The sequence below is a fragment of the Portunus trituberculatus genome, chromosome 21 (genome assembly GCF_017591435.1).
Source record: "Portunus trituberculatus isolate SZX2019 chromosome 21, ASM1759143v1, whole genome shotgun sequence".
NCBI classification, from domain to species: domain Eukaryota; kingdom Metazoa; phylum Arthropoda; class Malacostraca; order Decapoda; family Portunidae; genus Portunus; species Portunus trituberculatus.
Window position 1 is genome coordinate 1,154,833 of NC_059275.1, and position 20,550 is coordinate 1,175,382.

Here is a 20,550-nt window from a genome sequence, read left to right on the forward strand (position 1 = left end):
GGTGGGAGAATTTTCAGATTAATCATGAGTTAAGTTGGGAAAAAACAAGTGTGCATGATGTGGAGCATCTGAATTTGAAACTATCAGAGCTGGCCATTGCGGAACCAAGTTGTGACTTTAGAAGTCGCAAAGTCAAAGGTCAAAAACATTCTGAGAAAGTCGTACTAAAAGCAGATTCACATGTGTCAATCTGCAACTGAAATTGCAAGTTGGTAGAGTTTCCAACTAAATATTGGTGCTTAGTGACTTAGTGCAGACACTACTTCTTCATCTAAACTGTTCCACGTCTCAATACATCTCTGCGGGAAACTATATTTTTTAATATCTCTCAGACATCCTCAATTTCTCAGCTTTTTACTATGCGATCTTGTACTTTGGATGTCATATTCTTCTCTCAAGATCAGTTTCTCATTATCCACTTGGTCCATTCCGTTGATATATTTATAGACTTGTATCAGGTCTCCTCTCTCCCTTCTTTGTTCCAAGGTTGGTAGATCCATAGCCTTTAGTCTCTCCTCATATGTCATCTCTTCAAGTTCTGGGACCATTCTTGTAGCCATTTTTTGTAGCCTCTCCAATTTTCTTATGTGTTTCTTTTTATGAGGGGTCCACACTACTCCTGCATATTCCAATCTAGGTCTTATTATAGTATTTATCAATTTCTTCATCATTTCTTTGTCCATGTAGTGAATGAAATGCTACTCCAATATTCCTCAGCAAATTATATATTTCTCTAAAAATTCTATCAATATGGCTTACTGGTTGATTGTTTTCTTCCATCGTCACTCCTAAGTCCTTTTCCTTTTTGACTTTCTCCAGTTCTACACCATCTCCCATCTTATAGATTCCCACAGGTCGTCTTTCACTCTTTCCCATTTCCATGACATGGCTTTTGTTCACATTGAATTCCATTTCCCACTTCTTACTCCATTCCGAGATCTTATTTAGGTCTTCTTGCAGTATTTCACAATCCTCCTTTTGCTTTATAACTCTGCACAGTTTCGTGTCATCCGCAAACAAATTTATGTAGCTGTTCACTCCTTCTGGCATGTCGTTAACCCCTTCCTTACCGCAGCCACTCCCCGATATAAACAAAGCGTTCCCCTCCTATACCGCAGCCCCCTGCCCGTGTGCACGTGCCTCACGGCCAGATCTACACATTATATTTCTTTCTAACTCAGTGTTATGTACTTTTTTCTAAACATATTTTTGTCATTTTATTAATAAAAGAAAACGTAAATATAATCATAAATTGTACACTAATCATAAATTCAGCACCACACACTCTGCACCTTGTGAGGGTGGCCCTGAGGCAGTCATAACTAGGCTGCTCCCCCTCACTTGCCGAGAGGGTTTCAACACTGCTGTCACTATCACTCTCTCCTATTTCTTTTTCAGGATCATAGTCTGAATCATATTCATCTGGAGAGTCTTCCAGTATATCCTCACTATCTGTCTCATAATTATGATAATCCTCATCACTGCTACACGAAGCAGACGCCATTATCTCTAACTAGAGGCAATAGATCAGTTTCACCACTGCCGATACTAGAGAACTGTTCTTGAGGGGACTGTGGGAATAATATATGTCAAAGAATAGTGATTGGCTTTATAGTTTATGCATGAAAAATTAACTCCGATATTGATTGGCTAGTTTGGGGGATGGTTTTGTTACGCTGGGGTGGCTAAAAATAACGCCTCCAGTGTTTGTTTGTTTATAGTGAACCACGTGGAGCATGAAAAAGGCAAAATCCGCTCTCAGGCCACGGTTATACACGGAAATGTATTGGTGTGGTACGCATGTACCACGGCGGCATCTTGCGGTACCACGAGGTCGCTTTTGTGCGTGGTACGCACATACCACAAAACAGTCTTGCGGTAAGGAAGGGGTTACTATAAATGAGGAAAAGTATTGGTGCCAATACTGACCCCTGTGGCACTCCGCTTTCTATTGCTCTCCACTTGGACTTCATATCTTTAACTACCGTCCTTATTTCTCTCCCCCTCAAATAATTTTCTATCCATCTCAATGTGCTTCCTTTTAAGCCACCCTTCTCCTCTAACTTCCACAGTAATCTTGCGTGTGGCACTTTGTCAAATGCCTTTTTTAAATCCAAGTAGATACAGTCAACCCATCCCTCTCTCTCTTGTACTCTATCAACTATTCTAGAGTAGAAACTCAATAAATTAGTTACACCAAAAACCAAATTGGCTATTTGATATTAATTTGTTGTCTTCAAGGAACTCGATCCATTGTTTCTTTATTATTCTTTCACACATCTTGCATATTACACTAGTTAGTGATACCAGTCTGTAATTTAAAGGTTCTTCTTTCCTTCCACTCTTATATATGGGAACCACCTCAGCTCTTTTCCATTCTACTGGCACTGTTCCATTTTCTATTGAGCATTTTATGATGTTGTATATAGGACTTGCTAGTTCTTCCTACATTCTTTCAGTATTCTGCCTGAGACTTCATCCGTGTGTGTGTGTGTGTGTGTGTGTGTGTGTGTGTGTGTGTGTGTGTGTGTGTGTGTGTGTGTGTGTGTGTGTGTGTGTGTGTGTGTGTGTGTGTGTGTGTGTGTGTGTGTGTGTGTGTGTGTGTGTGTGTGTGTGTGTGTGTGTGTGTGTGTGTGTGTGTGTGTGTGTGTGTGTGTGTGTGTGTGTGAGATAAGAAGCAATACATAAGGGAGAGAGAGCACTGTCATTCTGTCACTTAGAAGTTGTTGATCCAGGTATGGTAGAGGAAGGCAGTGGTTTTTTTTTTTTTTTTTTTTTTACTGTATTGTACTTAAATATTCTCTCCTACATTCCTTAATGTCATATAAAATGAAGAAATCAGGGCTACAAAAAGTTAATCATTTGATGAAACCACTACTAAATGTAACCATATAATGAATTAAGATTATGATTTAAAGGTCTTGAAGGAAAAGAAAAATCTGGGGTCATCCCTCACATGGTTGCAAAATTTTCATATGAACAAAATACAAAAGTTTGACCTTAAATTATCCTTTTATTAAAGTAATAATAGAAAAAGAAGTTACACAGCTGATAGCTGAGTGGACAAGACTCAAATGAGCTTGGAATGCTTTTAATGATTCTGTAGTGGGTTTCTCCCCTTGAATTTTCATAGTTTCATGCAGTTCTTTGCAATAAATTGATAATATGTTGTTGAAGACACCAGGAGTATATAAATAAGTCATTGCATATTAACATAAATTCAATTTTGTTCAAAGAGTATCTTACTGGATGGAATGCATTACTGGTATGATGGAGTGGGTGCCTGACGAGGAACTGTTTTGCCTCTGTCTTTCTGGCCACACTCATGTTTTCCTAGCCTCTATCCTGCTTGATATCCTACACCTTTTTTTTTTCTTCTGAAGCAGCACTCTAACTAACCTTAGCCTTAAGCTGCCACAGGAGAGGGGCTATATACACTATGATACTTTAATGAGAAGGAAACAGTATTATAATTACAACAATTTGAATGAAAAAATTAAAATAGAAATCTTAGATGATGTTTTACTGATTCAGTCTAAAAACATACATAATTCTATAGTTCCTTATTTGGTGAGAGAGAGAGAGAGAGAGAGAGAGAGAGAGAGAGAGAGAGAGAGAGAGAGAGAGAGAGAGAGAGAGAGAGAGAGAGAGAGAGAGAGAGAGAGAGAGAGAGAGAGAGAGAGAGAGAGAGAGAGAGAGAGAGAGGGGGGGGGGAGATGGGGGGTGGCAGGGAGAAGAACGTACCTTGTATGATGTCTTTTTTGGACTACAATGAATGTCATGGATGGTTTATAATCTTTTTCCAGCTCTGTACAAGCATTCCTCATGGCTTTCAGCTCAAAAGATAAGACTTCCAGGAACTGAGACTCACTCACTCCATCTCGGAACATCACAATCCTCTCTGGTTTCCTCCTTGTTTTTCGATAAAATGCCTTGAGTAAATTTCTGAAAGATATGAATAACATTCAAGAAAATCATTAAAACCTTGAAAAGGAAATATACAGACCAAAAATTACTCATACAGTAAAGTGACAGAGTGAGTTACATATCATTTGTTGATTTGAGTATATTGAGTACACCAGCTGATACATCAGCTGATAAAACATTTTATTCCAAGGAGTAAGACAACATAAGCTGGCTTTATGAATGGTAAGGTTAAGAACTAGTGTGGCAGTAGGTGCACCAAGAAAATAGTTATTCCTGAAAATGTTTTCGTACAAAATGATCCAGATACACAAAAAGGAATGAAAAAGAACAAAAAGCCTAAATGACATGTAGCATAAGATGAGATTGAAGAAGGATGTAACGATACCTAAAAAGTTTGAAGTTTTTGAAGATCCAATTCATTATATACTATGGTATTTGAGAGAGAGAGAGAGAGAGAGAGAGAGAGAGAGAGAGAGAGAGAGAGAGAGAGAGAGAGAGAGAGAGAGAGAGAGAGAGAGAGAGAGAGAGAGAGAGAGAGAGAGAGAGAGAGAGAAAAGAGAAAAAAAAAAAGGAATGATGGTTGAAAGACAATGAGTAAAATAGTAATTGAAAGGATGTACAGAATGAACATAAAAAAGGAATAAATTGGTACCTTGAGATATGAGTATTTCACTTTACAAGCCATTTTGGGTTATGGGCAAAATACACTAGGAAAATTTGCCTCGGTATATGAGTATTTGCTTGGGTTACGAGGAATGCCGTGGTTAACCCACATGGTGCTCATCACTGCATGATAAATCATGCTCTCAGTGTCCATGCACATACACACACACACACACATGAAAGGTTAATGTTTGAGGAACATTGAAAAGTTAACGTTTGAGGAATTAAAAAGTTAAATTTCATGTAGGACAGGATATACGGAACAGCTTGAGTGAAGAGATTGTTACAGCAGAAAATGTTAATACATTTAAGGGGAGCGTCCAGTTTAGATGGTGTTGTCATACCTCCAGTAAATATGCATGAAACACTCTGATTTCTATATTGTGAAGTAATGGGAACACGTACATCAATATTAGACATTCATCCCCATTCTAGTCCCCAACCCCGCCATGTAATTATAATTGCAACCAAAACTTAGGAGTGTTATACTGGCATTATTATTTGCTCCATAACCTTCATTTTCCTGTGGCAAAGACACGTTATAATACAAAATGTCTCTTCGCCGTTAGATTTTTTATTTCGTCTTTTGTTTTTGTTTTGATTTTTTCATTTTTTTTCCCTTTTTTTGCCAAAAATTATTTATACAAAATTACAGGTCACATATATGAAAAAATAGTGACGTGAATTGAAAGAAGTATTCTTCCCTTTTTTAGTTTGTTTAATTGAAATCAAGCTAAAATTGGCTTCAAAATAGATTTTAGAAGGGGAATAACTTATGTTTTGAGATGCGGGCCGATAAAGTTTATCGATCGATCGATCGATCACTAGGAAGTTTATTCAGGTTTAATATATGTTCTTTTTTATCATATATAATCTCATAATACAATCAGATGTATTTCTAAGCATATCATTGACATATCCTGTCAATGATATGTTGGTCCTAAAGAGGCTTTTCTTCTGACGTCAAGCTCTCACTTTTTCTGGTTGTGATGTGTTCTTGAAGTTGCATGTTGTGGAGTACATAGTTTTGGTGTTCTTGTATACATCAGACTCAAAACTGTAGTCAAAGGCAGGATCCGGGTATGCAGCCTCCTTTTCATCAGCACAACAAGTTCGTCATCACTATCCACATATTCATTTCCTCTCTCAATATTTTGCATAAGAGCTTCTCTAATTGTGAGTAATGAGGCCTTTTCTTCTTCATTTCCTTTTCTTTGTTCTGCATGAGATGTGGTAGGCTGTGGTGTGGCGGTGGTGAGGGTGGTGGTGGTGGGTGATGCGAGGATGTGTACTGGAGCATTTGAGGTGTCAGGTTCAACATGCTCTTTTTATTCTTTGCGCTTCAATACTCATATTCCAGGCATCCCTCCTCTGCTTATTCCTCTTAGACACCCATCCCATGGTTGGCAGTAGGTGGAAAGCAGGATGCAATAACTAAATTACATTCTACTTAGCAGAGTGAAGGGCGGGTAGCGAGAGACGCAGCATCAAACACTCTGATAGCTTTTCCCCTACTGATGCCAGTCACCTATACACACATGCACACACTTGCTTTCAGTGTTGCCGTATCACGTCCACCAAAAAAAGTTGAGATTTATGGCTTATTTTATTTTTTTGTAGTTTATGAGTAAAAAAGAATAAATAAATAAATAAATAAATAAATAAATAAATAAAAAATAAAATTAAAATAAAAACTGATTCTGCTGATGTAAATAAATAAATGCACATGATTGAGTATCGGACCTTTACATGGCATTTAAACAGAAACCAGTGTGCGTTTTGCCATAAAACTTCGTGAAATAATAGCTAATGTGTATACCTATCACATTTTTTTTTCCACAAAAACATTATTTTTCATATTTTTTCGGTCTCTAAACCGGACATCCCTCTTAACCCTTAAAGTATGATGATCATTTCAGAACGATTGTAGCATCACGTGCAGAAAGGCGGGGATCGTTCCGGTAGTCATGATTTTTCTGCGCTAAATGTTTGAATCTCTCCCCCTCACTATTGGTCCTGGGGTAAGTGGAGGTATCTGGCATCTCTCCTCGCTCGCCTGCTTGAGCCTTGAGACATATGTTCCCTCACAATAGGTAATTTTTTCCCATTTTGAGGCGACATCTGGCAACCCTCGTAACCCGGAGGGAGGAAACGGTACTCTGAGTGATGTTTTGTCCGTGTTACTTGGTAATGACATTGAGGAGTGATGAAAATGAAGACAGTAATCTGTTTTATTGAGACAGAAGAAAGTGAAGACTCCAGTAGTGATTCTGATTGTGATCTGGGAGACAGAGATCAACCCTCACAACGACGTTCATAAATCTCCTCACGGAGCCTATTCCCCTCGAGCAATGCACTGGTGTGTGTCACCCATGGTTGCCTCTACAAGACTGCATGTCAGCCAAGTCACGTCAATCCCATTGCTAATAAGAGTTGCCAGATTCCAATTATTATAGAAATCCACAATATTTGTAATATGTGGTTTCTTTTTCTTTTCGCTTTACACATTATTTCACATATCTAAGTTCGCATTTTCTTGATATGAAAGTGCAAAAGTCCCTACTTTTACATCAATTCAAATGCCCAAAAGGGGAGAGAGAGAGAGAGAGAGAGAGAGAGAGAGAGAGAGAGAGAGAGAGAGAGAGAGAGAGAGAGAGAGAGAGAGAGAGAGAGAGAGAGAGAGAGAGAGAGAGAGAGAGAGAGAGAGCGCGCGAGCGTTCACGCACAGTGTTATCGGAGGGAGCTTGAGGGATATTTCTCAGCGGCGGGTTCTGCCATGAATTTTTTGATATGCAATAACTTTGCTCTCAGAAGTCATAATATGTTAAAACTACATCATTGTACTCAGAATAACATGAAGAAATATGTTTTTATAAGGAAAAAATATTTTTAGCACTTTTGACAGGTGTGATTTTTCCATTGTAACAGATGGAAAGTAAATCAACCCCCCCGTACTTAACCCGTAAACTGCGGCACTCACATTCAGAGGGTGTCTCCTGGTGCGGCTAAATCAGCGAACGATTGACTTTCAATGAAAGATATATACTTTATAAAGATGTGTCACAGATATTTCATTTCACAATTCTGTAACTCAAAATTTACTGTAGCTACCATATTTCTAAGTATTTTTCGCCACAAAAATGGATTTCTGGCAGTATCTGGAGGCATTGTGGAAAGCAGGATGGGAGGGGGGAGGTAGTGGGAGGCGGCAGGAGGATACACACAGACCGCTTGTTGCCACTGTTCGTCGACGGGACAGTGTTGTCAACACTTGAAGTTGAACTAATACAAAGATTCAATGTTGTCTCTCTCTCTCTCTCTTGCTTACTTCAAAAGAAATAAATGATAAAACAAAAGTATTTTATTTCTATAATAGCAATTTCCGTATAAGTAATATTCTTTCCATTATTCTGACACTAATATTTTGAATCGGAAATAAAGTAAATGGCATCAAAGTATATGGAGTAAACAACATACATATGGAATGGATAAATTGGTCAAATAAAAATGCATATGCACTGGTAATGGTAATGCGAATTATTGCTCTAGCCTCCTATTATTTTACAATTTTTTCTCTCTCTCTCTCTCTCTCTCTCTCTCTCTCTCTCTCACTTTGTTCAAAATAAATAAGTGAAACAAAAATACTCTTTTGCTTGGTTCACAATAAATAAAGTAACGAAATATTAGTTCCGTGTAAGCTACAATAACATACATATCATAATATATCTCTCTCTCTATGTGTGTGTGTGTGTGTGTGTGTGAGAGAGAAAGAGAGAGAGGAGCGACGATGAGTCATGACTCATGACGCGCGGTGCGGGCCGGGCCGACACGTCTGACAGTGTTACAAATGTCTAGTGAAGATGATCTTGCTTCCATAATCTTATTCGCTTGATCTCTTTTCTATTATACAAAAACAACTTCTATACTACTAAATTATAGCTTTCTCTTACCATACATGAGACTCAAACTCTAATATCTATGAGAGGAATGCAATGTTGACTAAATAAAATAAAAACATGGTTTCATTGTTTTCCTTTGTAAATATGATATAAATAACCAAATTCTTATTAGAAGGATATATATTACTAAAAGAAAGGTTATTAGAACACAAAAAAATAATTTCAAAGAAATACAAATCACGGGAACTTTATGGTGCCTGTTTAAAAAGAGCGCTTCCAGAAGGCGTACAGAAGTTTGCCGCCAAGTCACCCAGAAGGCGTACAGCAGTTTTCGGGTTAAAGGGTTAAGGAAAAGTTGGAAGAAAGTAGATATGGAGAGAGGTCACTATGAGCCTAACTCAAACACAAATATACAACTAGGTAAATATACACACACAGACACTCGTGCATGCAAATACACATACACACCCGGCCGGGTGGAGATATTTGGGTGTGTCTCCTTTCACGTGTAGCCCCTGTTCACCTAGCAGTGAGTAGGTACGGGATGTAAATCGAGGAGTTGTGACCTTGTTGTCCCGGTGTGTGGTGTGTGCCTGGTCTCAGACCTATCCCAAGATCGGAAATAATGAGCTCTGAGCTCGTTCCGTAGGGTAACGTCTGGCTGTCTCGTCAGAGACTGCAGCAGATCAAACAGTGATCAAACAGATCAAACAGTGAATTACATGCAGCAAAACTGTTCGAGGTGGACGTGTAAACAACAGCTGTGGTCTAGGATATACTGCTGACTATGAAGCCCTGCAGACCTGGTGATGTAGTGCAGGGGGGGGAGAGGAGCTAGGCTAGTGATCATGTCTCCTAAGTTATACTGAATTATATTTGTGTTGAGGCCAAAAAAGTATGGAAGGGAATGAGAATACAGAAGACCAAGAACTAGGGAGACAATTGAAACACCTTTGGATTTAAGACAGCTGGGAGGTTTGAGTAACAAAAGGGAATTTCCCAGCTTTAAGGAAGAAAAGCCAATATACAAAGGATGATAACAGTGGAAACAGAAATCATGTGTGTGAGGGAGATGATTGCCATAATATTTGAGAAGCAAGATCAGCTGATTACTGAAAATAGACCTGAGAGAATGCTGTTAAAATGAATAATGACATGAAGAAAACTCCGGATGAAATAAAATGGGAAAACAGTGCCCTTAAAGGCAAATGTGAAGACTATGAAATGGGGCTAAAAATGCTAGAGGAAATGTTTGACACTACTGTGGAGGCAGAAAAAGTGGGTAAGTGAAACGAAACTGGAAGAATTGGAGGTCTGGAAAAAAGTACAAGAAAAATTAATTTTGCAGAAGTAGTTAAGCAACAATAAGAGAAAAAACAAAGGACACAGTAACTGTTATACAAGTGATCAAAGAAAATGAGAGCTAGTGACAGATATGGTAGATAAAAAGAAATATATGGTTATATATAGGCTACAAGAGAAAAGGAACCCAGTGAAATTTGTGAGGGATGAGGAGAAAGAGGTGGTCAAGCAAACTATTTCAGTGATCCAAGATGAAGAAGTCTAGAAAAAGAAATAGAAGAAAATACAGACTTGGTAAATAAAATGAGGGATCTAAAAGATCACTAAAAGTTAAAATGAGATTGCAAGTACAGGTAGAAAAGATACTACCAAGGACTGGAAAGCTGACTGGAAAGACAAAACGTTAAAAACTTTTGGATAAGGAGAAATATGAACCAAGGAGAAAGGGAAAAAGAGAGAGAACTGAGAAGTAAAGCTAAAAAGGACAGAGAATGAGAAGAAATTCTACTGGAGAGTGCTAGACATCAGGCTGAGAAAATGGTACATTCAGGAAAGGGAAGGAAAGCATTAAGAGTAAAGCATACACACATAGATGGGTTTATATCAGGAAGGGTGGAAGTGAGATTATATAACGGAAAAAGGACCAGACTAGATATGTATAACAGAAACAAAGTTAAGTGAAGACATCAAAATAAATTTAAAAGAGCAGGGGTATAATGTTTTGGAGGAGAGACAGAAGGTGTAAAGGAGAACTGATAATGGCTCAAGAGGATACATGGAAGAGGTACAGTATGGAGATGGGAGTGGCACAGGTTTTAAGCCTAACAATTAGGATCAGTCATAAGGAAATGAGGAGTATCATAGTAACAATGAAGACTTGGTGCTGGTGACAGAAGAAGATGGAAAGACAAGAGGACATGTAAAGAAGATCAGGATGAGGCAGTATGAAGGATATTGGAAAACACAGTTTTCAACACAGAATCGTGAAGTGGAATGCACTGAATAATGAAGTTGTTACAGCACAAAATGTGCATAACTTTAAGGAAAAATTAGATAAATGGAGACATGGAGACAGAACACCATGAGCCTCACTCGAACACTGTACAATACAACTAGGTAAATAGAACTACGTAAAAAGACACACACATAAACACACACACACACACACACACCCAGTAGCTCAGTGGTTAGAGCGCTGGCTTCACAAGCCAGAGGACTGGGGTTCGATTCCCGGCCGGGTGGAGATATTTGGGTGTGTCTCCTTTCCCGTGTAGCCCCTGTTCACCTAGCAGAGTAGGTACGGGATGTAAATTGAGGAGTTGTGACCTTGTTGTCCCGGTGTGTGGTGTGTGCCTGGTCTCAGGCCTATCCGAAGATCGGAAATAATGAGCTCTGAGCTCGTTCCGTTGGGTAATGTCTGGCTGTCTCGTCAGAGACTGCAGCAGATCAAACAGTGAAACACACACACACACACACACACACACACACACACACACACACACACACACACACAAAAAAAAAAAAAAAAAAAAAAAAAAAAAAATTCTAGACAATGCAAAACTATTGAGAATAAGGAGCAACTAGAACTGTATGGAATTGCAGAGAAATACTGACAAGATCTGGGAATGAAGCCACAAGTGGAAATAAGAATTTAATGCCAAGAAATGCTATGTGAAGGTTATAGAAAACCTACATGAGAATAAAAATGGGAGAAGAGATTTTAATGAGGAGGAAGGAAGAGAAAGACCTTTGGTTATGCAAGACCCTGATCCCAGAAAGACACATAAATGTGTTATTTACTTCAACATACAAGAAATGAAAAAATATCAGGGTGGAATTTAACTATATGAGCAAGAGTATGATGAAAGACATCATAACCATGATGGTAAGACCCAGATTTGAATATGCAGCAGTGGTGTGGTACCCATACATGGAAAAGGATATCAGGAAATTAGAAAGAATCCAAAAGGATAACTGCACAGATGATGCTAGAAATAAAAGACCTTCCCTATGAAGACAGACTGGAGGAAATGGAACTACCAACTTGAAAGATAGATGGAAGAGAGATCTAATAACAATGTATAAGATGGTGAACCGTATGGAAAAGATAGACAGAGAAGACCTGGTATCACTTACTGAAGATGGATATAGATGGGCAAGAGGACATTCTAGATCATGAAAAGTCAGTGATTGCATGTAACAGCAGAAAGTGTGCATATATTTAAGGAAAAGTTCAATAAAATTAGATATGGAGACAGGTCACTATGAGCCCCACTCAACTCCTGTAACATACAACTAGGTAAATACATATTCACAAATGTCTTTATACCACCCAAGCTTTGTTTTCCATGGTGTAACTGCTTTTTTTTTTATCTATTTATTTTTTATTTTATTTTTTGTTTAGTGATATAGCAATTAACCACTGTATATCTATTATTGTTATTTGCTAGAAAATTTCTTTAATTTTGGCATAAAATACCAAGTTAATTGATTTTTATATAGATATTTTTGGGTAAGTAATGGATTAATTAGGTTTCCATTATTTCAAATGGGGCAATTTGTTTTGAGATATAAGTGTTTCAGAATATGAGCTACACTATAAAATCAATTTTGTAACCCAAGGTACTACTGTATATGGAAATAAATTAACCCCTTCAATACGGCGATGCCTATGTAGGCATCATGAAGCCCCAGTAGCAAATACGATGACGCCTACGTAGGCGTCATATTTCTTTTCTGAGCTTTCTTCAGTTCAGTTGTCCTGTATAGTGTGCTGGATACCAACTACACACGCTGTATGCTGTCCTTGAAATCCTAGTGCTCCTCCCACCATCCTTGTCTCCACCAATCACTAAAGATAAGCTACATGCGTCCCACCTTGTGTCTAAAATTACCCAATGGCATAGACTGTTCCATCTCTCTCTCTCTCTCTCCATTCCCTCCCTCCCCCTCTCCCTCTCGAAAGATGTTACATGCGTCCTGCCTTGTAACATTCATGAAACACACACACACACACACACACACACACAAATACAAAAACAACAAATTTTCTAATCTCTCTCTCCTCCCTTCGTTTCCTCTCCTTCCCTCCCTCCCCTCTTCCTCTCGAAGATAAGCTATATCGTCCCGCTTGTGTCTAAAATATTAGCAAATGTCACACTCTCTCTCTCTCTCTCTCTTTTTCTCCAAAGAGAGAAGCGTCCACTTTCCTCTTCGAAGGCGATATAGTGACTAAAAAATAGCAGCATAATACACAAAGACGACAAATATGACAAGCTTGCACTTGTTTCCCGCGCTTGGGCGTGCGGCACTACCACCCGTATATCATACAGGCGGGCTTTTTTAACATCCGGCGCGAAGGGGTTAAAGACTTAAAAATCTAGGATGACAACTGATTGGGATCAAATGTAAACAGGAAAATTCAATATACTCAAGAGTATAATGATTAAGGTGGGAAAATAGCAAGATGAAAAGAAACACTAGGATATAAGTAGAAAGTAGAAGTGGTGGATATCTGAGGCAGAAGGCCATATAAGAGAGAGAGAGAGAGAGAGAGAGAGAGAGAGAGAGAGAGAGAGAGAGAGAGAGAGAGAGAGAGAGAGAGAGAGAGAGAGAGAGAGAGAGAGAGAGAGAGAGAGAGCATATCAAATTCCAAGGCGGCTGAACAATTCCATTATGGATTCATCACCAATCATTTTCCCTTAATTCAATTACTATATGAAGAGACAATTTTTTTTCCCAATTATTCTCAAAACTCACATTGTCATTCCTTTTAGTTCCTGAATCATTTCAGTTCGGTGTTTCTGGTGACGAACTTCCACAGCATAGGCTGATGCATAGCAGTCAATGGAAGCTACAACTGCTGCCAGGGAAGGTGTTGCTTTATCATGTGCTGGAGGATGGTTGACATCAGCACCCATGATCATGATAGGTTTGCTGAATACCTGTAAATAAAATTTTTTAAATGTAAGCTTAAAGAGACCTTTTTTTAGGTTGTATCTACAGCTACCTTCATTGAAACAGTTGAAAAAATGAAAAACACTTTTCATCTTCTATATGCTATCTAGATTACCATATAGCTTATTGAAGTACTTGGTAATTTAAAATAAAAGATCTGAATTTGGGAAATTGATAGTTTTAGAGTAAAAGTCTGAGTTTCAAATCAACTGGTTCTGTAATGTATACAACTAAGAAAGGATAACATGTTAAAAAATCTAATTTACTTAGCAAAATCTAGTTAACTTTTTATTATTTGTCATTCATCTTGAAATGATGTCATTTACTAGATACAGTAATAACAATTGTGGGAGTCTTAGAAGTATAGTAAAAGACAAAAGTTGTGTCAAGATTTTCTCCAAATATGAAACATGAAACCCTGAATGCAATTGTAGGTTAGTGGTTGGCAAGCCTGAATTCCTTAAAATGTTTATCAAATAAGTACAGCAGACTCAAAACTAAATAGTCGAACGCATAAGTTCGACTTCATACTTGAAAAAATGTCTATTAGTTGAACGTCCGTCCACGTGGCTGTAAACAAAGGGTCTTTATCTTCCTGGCCCCTCCACGTGCCCCACTGGCTGGCCACTGCAGCCAGTTGATCCTCCGTGGTCATAAGAATAACAATATCCTATGCTTTCTATCTGGAGATTTTTTTTTTATTTATTTTTTTCATTTTTTATTTAGAAGCTTACAATGAAACCGAAGAAGCTTGTTAGTGGTGAGAATAAGCTTACAAGAAAGAATGTAGTGACAATCATGAAAAGGAAAAAGGAGATTACTGATAAATATGAAAAACAAGGAAGAATTACTAATCTTCCAGCTGAGTACTGTATGGCTAAATCTACAATAGCCACAATACTGAAGAAGTGAGCTCATTAAAAGAGCTGATGTGGCGATTGGTGTGAAAAGGCAATTTAAGGGACCTGCAGCAGTGGAAGAAATGAAGAAATTGTTGATTGTGTGGATAAACGAAAACCAGATGGCTAGTGATTCTTTGTCAGAGGGCATAATTTGTGTGAAGGCTAGGCTGCTGCATCGTGACCTTATTTCTGTTACTACATCTGACTCCAATGATGATTTTAAAGCAAGTAAGGAGTGGTTTGGGAATTTCAAGAAAAGAACTAGAATTTATTCTGTTGGGAGGCACGGTGAGGCTGCACGTACTGGCAGAATTGCCGCTGAGAAATTTGTGCCTGAATTTAAGAAATTTGTGGATAAAGAGTGCTTAAACCCACAACAGACCTTTAATTGTGATGAAACTGGCCTGTTTTGGAGAGAGAGAGAGAGAGAGAGAGAGAGAGAGAGAGAGAGAGAGAGAGAGAGAGAGAGAGAGAGAGAGAGAGAGAGAGAGAGAGAGAGAGAGAGAAAAAAACTACCATCAAACAGGACCTATATAATGAAGGATGAGAAGTGTTTGCCAGGACACAAGTCCATTAAAGACAGACTAACGCTGCTTCTGTGCATCAGTGCTAGCGGCAACTGCAAAATTAAACTGCTACCTTTTTCTAAACTTGGATTTGGCAATGGCTGGAACAAATTACCTGATTTAAAGGTATCAATAATCAAACTTTTTAAAACTCGAACAGCCATTTGGAATGAATTAAATTCAAGTATTGAGTCTCCATTGTATTTGAGGCTTCATATCTGCCGTAGATGTGATAGTGGTTGAAGTAAATCAAGAGAATATTTGTTTCTTGCTGTAATATAGGACCCCTTTACTTATAAACTTCATTCTTCAGTTTGTATCCTATGATTGGAAAATCCAACAGTTTGGCAAACACAGGTATTCCTCGATACATGATTCACCATTACATGATACTTCACTTTTATGATTTTTTGATATACACTCAACCCTTGTTTTTCCTGACTAAATGATACAAGCACAAGTCCAGACAATGAAAAAGTCTGGATAACACAAATGGGTCTTCCCTTTTTTTTTTTTTTTTTATGTAAGAGGAACTACCAAGGGCAAAAAAAAAATGAGTACAGTAATCCCTCCCATATCCGAACCTTGCCAATATCTGAACCATTCCTAGACTGGCCCCATGAATCTAAACATGGGCTCTGAGTGGTTTGAATTTCCCGCACGCGACCGTGGGGTGTGGCCAATTTACACATTTGCCGCGTGGCGGCACGCTTGTGCTTCCCGCCTCTCACTCAACCTGGGTCATGGCTGGCCCAGGTCACTTCTCTGTTATTCTCCAACTAGTGAACGTTGGCTGTATACTGGCGATAATTTTCGGGCTAATATGGCCCCTCCACCTGCAAAACGACCCAGGAAAGTGCTGACTTTGGAGACGAAGCAGGAAATATCACGTCAGTGTGATGAAGGGTGGTCGAGTGCATGCATTCAGGAAGAACTTGGCATCCCAAAGTCTTCCCTTTGTGATCTGGAAAAGGCTCGAGAGAAAATTGCAGCCTACACTGACGATTTTTCAGTTGCATCAAAGACTGGCAAGAAAAAGGATAGAAAAACGATGGCCAAGCCGAAGAATGTTGAGCTAGACCAGTGTGTTATAAAGTGGTATCAGCAGCAACATGCTAGTGGTGTAATGGTGCGTGATGATTCTCTACCATCATGACCACCAACATCAGAAGTCAGAAAGGCTCTTGATATTGTGCTTGATTATTTTGAGCCTCCAGTCACTTCTAAACACATGCAGAGCTATGGAACAATGTTTAGGATAGCTCGTGATGATCTAATTAAAGCACAGAGTCAGTGGCCCAAAAAAACAGACAAAAATAGAAACATTTTTCAAGCCCACAACACCATCTCCTCGCCCCTCACCCATATAAATATTCATTAACAAACATTTATATTTATTCACTTTACTCAGTAACGACACAAGTTACACATTACTGAGTAAAGTGAATAAATATAAATGTTTCTTAATGAATCTGCATCTCAGCGGGGCTGAGTGAGAGCAGAGGTGAGGCAGGGCTGCCAACTGAACACACGGTTTGCTCTGAGATAATCAAATCGGACAGACTATAACTTTATAATGTTGATGATCTTAAATTTATGAAGGGAGGGAGAGTGGAGCGGGAAATACGCTAGCTAATAACGTGTAGAATGTAAACAAAGGGTGCATCATTGTACCACATACAAAACTTATGTATCACATTTCCACAAGGCTTTCCATTTTATCCAATGCAGAATCACGAGTACAGGTGGTTCCTTTAGCTTGCAAGGAAGATGCGGTCTCACCAGCCTTAATAGAGTCTGCTAACTTGAAAATAGTAGAGACAGTAAATGAAATCAAGCCATGGTGGCGAGCAATGCTATTAGTTTTCTCACCTCTCTCATGTCTGTGAATAATATCCAGCTTCACTTCAAGAGTAAGAGACTTCCTGGTCTTCGTAGCAACGCTAGGCGACATTGCAAGGCGTTTTGGTGGCATGTTGAGCTAAGGATGACGAGCTGTTGCTGATGCTGGTATTGTTTTGAACTAGGGGAGTGAGTGGTGTGCATTTTGTCTACGAGGAGCTGATGTATTTAAAAGGCTGTCGGCTTTCAAACTTGGAAAAAATTACCTGGATAAAATTTTGTTAAAGCGAGTTTGATGTTTGTTAAACAAGCAGATGGTAGTAAAAGGAAATGTTCGTTGTAGCAAAATTTCGTTGTGTGAACGTTTGTTAAGTGGGGATTGCCTATACTTTTGTAATGCAAGTGCATGTAGGGCATTCTAGAGAGTCGTTGATGTCACTCCTCTGTGGGTGAGTGATCATGCCTAAGCCAATGTGATTATTTCACAAAGTGTGCTCCCTTGAAGGCTCGAAGCTTTTAGCCAATGAGAGCATAGATTGTATCATATGGCGTAATGTTTTCCTCTCTAAACAATCTTCAGCTGAGTATCTTACTGTTCTGTATCTCTGATGCTCAAAATAACACAGGGCTATTGTGAATATCTGAGAGTGGATTCTCCCACATTCACTGCAATTTAAATGCAGTAGAGGGTGAACTTTGGAGGTGGTGGTTATTGTGACTGGGTTTGATCAGCCTCACGCCATGGCGGGGGCAGGCCACTGTCCAGCTTGTGGTAAGGGAGATAGTTTTCTGATAAATATGTGGGTTGTGACTTGTGTGAAAAGTGGTTTCATAAGAAGTGTGTCTACTTGCAAAATGTAAGGGATGGTGATGTGGAGAAAATTAATTGGATGTGCAATGAGTGCAAGAGAGATGCCATTCGTTGCTATAGAGAGTTTGGTAAGTTGAAGGAGGAGTGTGAAAAGCTTCATAAGGATGTTGGTGTGCTTAAGGAGGATAACAGATCTTTGATGGAAAAAATGAAAGCATATGACTCAGCAAGCAGCTGTGATGTTAAGGAATCTCTGAGTCAGCTGGTTGTGAATGGTAAGGCTCTAGAGCAGAGAATGGATGAGCTTAAGGATGAGATAATTGCTAATGTATTTAATTTGAACATTAATCAGAATGGTCAGATCAGTAGTAATCCTGGTCAATCTGGTGGTAACAATTATGCGGGTGCAGTGAAAAAAGGCAAAAATCTACTCATTGTGAAATCTACGGAGAAGGACTCAAGTGTATTTAATAGGAAAGAAGAGTTGGCAAGTGCTTTGAAGGATGTGCCTGTTGTGGATACTAAATTCACGGACAAAGGTAACATAGTGATGAACTTTGCAAGTGAAACGGAGAGAAGAGTAGCAGCTGAGAAAATCACTGCTAAAATGAAGGATACTGACATGAAATTGACCAGGAAACTCTCACCTAAAATTATGATCTGTAATGTATCCAAATATGAGAATAAGGAGGAGGTGATTGACTACTTGATTGGCAAGAATACTTTTCTACAAAATATAAATGGTGTAGGTGATATGATTGAAATGATACTTTGTAAGCCTGCTTCTGGTGGTACCACACACTATATATTGAAATGTTCACCTGAAGTAAGGGAAGCTATACATCGGAATGGAGATGTGGTTTGTCTGAAATGGGCGAGATATAACGTCAGAGATCAGTATCATATACTAACGTGCTTTCATTGTCAAAGACATGGACATACAGAGAAGTACTGTAAATTCAAACAAAATGGTGACCATGCTCTATGTGGTAAATGCAGTGGTGATCATATGACCAAAGACTGTATAGTTGGAAGTAATAATTATAAATGTGTCAACTGTGTGAGACAATCAAGGCAAGAAACTAATCACTCTGTCAACTATAGGGAATGTGAATCAATGAGATTAGCAATTGAGAAAATCAAAGCAATGACTGATCATGGCTACTGATGTCATTAGTTGTGCTTTTGTTAACATCCAGTCAGTAGGGAATAAGACAATAGAATTAAGAGAATTATTAAATGAGCAGGACTTTGATGTCTTGGGGATAGCTGAGACTTGGCTGGACACATATGACACTGCTAAGATACATGAGATGATTCCATTGACTCATACCTTTAAACACATACCAAGAGTTCATAAGAGAGGAGGAGGGGTAGGGATGTTTGCATCAAAGAAATTCACTCATATTAAAATGGTTGATAGTTGTAGGTTTGATACTTTTGAACATATGGAAGTGAATCTGATGTCAGACCATAACCAAATGCTTGTATTTGTTGTAGTTTATAGACCCCCTGAAACCAATAAGAACAGGTTTATTGAGGAATTTAGAATATATTTAGATGGTTTGAATTATAGTCATAATAGGATTTATTTTGCTGGAGACTTCAACTTGTGGGTGGATGACTCTGAGGATCATCATGCCAAGGAATTTTGTGAATCATGTCACGCATGGCACGTCTCGCTCTGGTCATATGCTTGACTTGGTTTTTTGTACATCAGTGGTGGGTAAAATTCTTAACCTCAATGTGGAGCCTGATTTTTCTGTTTCGCCATCGCATAAACTGATTTCTTACCAAATCGATATTAAAAAGCCAAAGAAGGCCAAGGAAACCATTGTATTTAGAAATAAGTCAAATATTGATGTTAAAAAGTTATTAAGTGATACTACTGAGAGGATTTCTCTGGAAAGTACTAATGCCTGCACTCATGCTGTGTATTTTAAGGTTAAGGGTGATTGTTTATGTTGTTTTGTTGAACTTTATAACAGTATTATCAAGGCATATTATGATGACATGTGTCCAGTAATAGAGAAGGAAATAGTTGTGAAAGAAGGCACACAATGGTTTAATTCTGATATTAAAATGGCTATAAATGATAGGAGAAAGAAAGAGAGAAAGTGGCGTCGTTCTCGTAATGAGTTGACGCGAATGAGTATATTGAAGCAAGAAATAAAGTTAACAAGATTATAAGGAAACGCAAATGTATGTATTTTAGGCAGAAAATTTTAGAGGTGGGTTCCAATGTAAAGAGACTCTACTATCTGTTTGATGACCTGACTGGTAACATGAAGCGGAAAACCCTTCCTGATGGTTACTCAGACATTACATTGGCAAATGAGTTTTTGACTTTTTCACAATAAGATCCAAGCAATAGTTGACGGTTTTCATGGTACATCCCTGCAACTTTACTCTGAGTACTTGCCTGACATTCCGTTTTGTGGTTTTTCAGGTTTTATGCCCATTACCTCTAATGAACTTAACATGATCTTCAGCAGAGTTAAGAAGACTTACTGTAACAGTGACCCTATGCCAATCTCTGAATTGATGCAGGATAGAAATTTTTCAATTATAGCAAATGTTATATTAAAAATTGTTAATCTGAGTATTACAGAATGTGTTTTCCCATCAAGTGAAAAGGTAGCCATTGTTAAGCCAACTTTAAAGGGAAATGTAAACCACCA

The 20,550-nt window shown here is 38.5% G+C and overlaps 1 protein-coding gene across 2 annotated transcripts in view; it reads right to left on the reverse strand.

The window, feature by feature from the left end:
- The window catches only part of LOC123506853 (protein argonaute-2-like), a 136,580-nt gene that overhangs the window by 26,831 nt on the left and 89,199 nt on the right, over window positions 1-20,550 (reverse strand). For both annotated transcript variants that reach the window (XM_045259208.1, XM_045259209.1), the window contains exons 12-13: window positions 13,551-13,735; window positions 3,745-3,945 (exon numbers count right to left, since the gene is read on the reverse strand). In XM_045259208.1, the coding sequence (XP_045115143.1) occupies window positions 3,745-3,945; window positions 13,551-13,735 (386 nt within the window). The remainder of the gene's footprint in view (window positions 1-3,744; window positions 3,946-13,550; window positions 13,736-20,550) is intronic.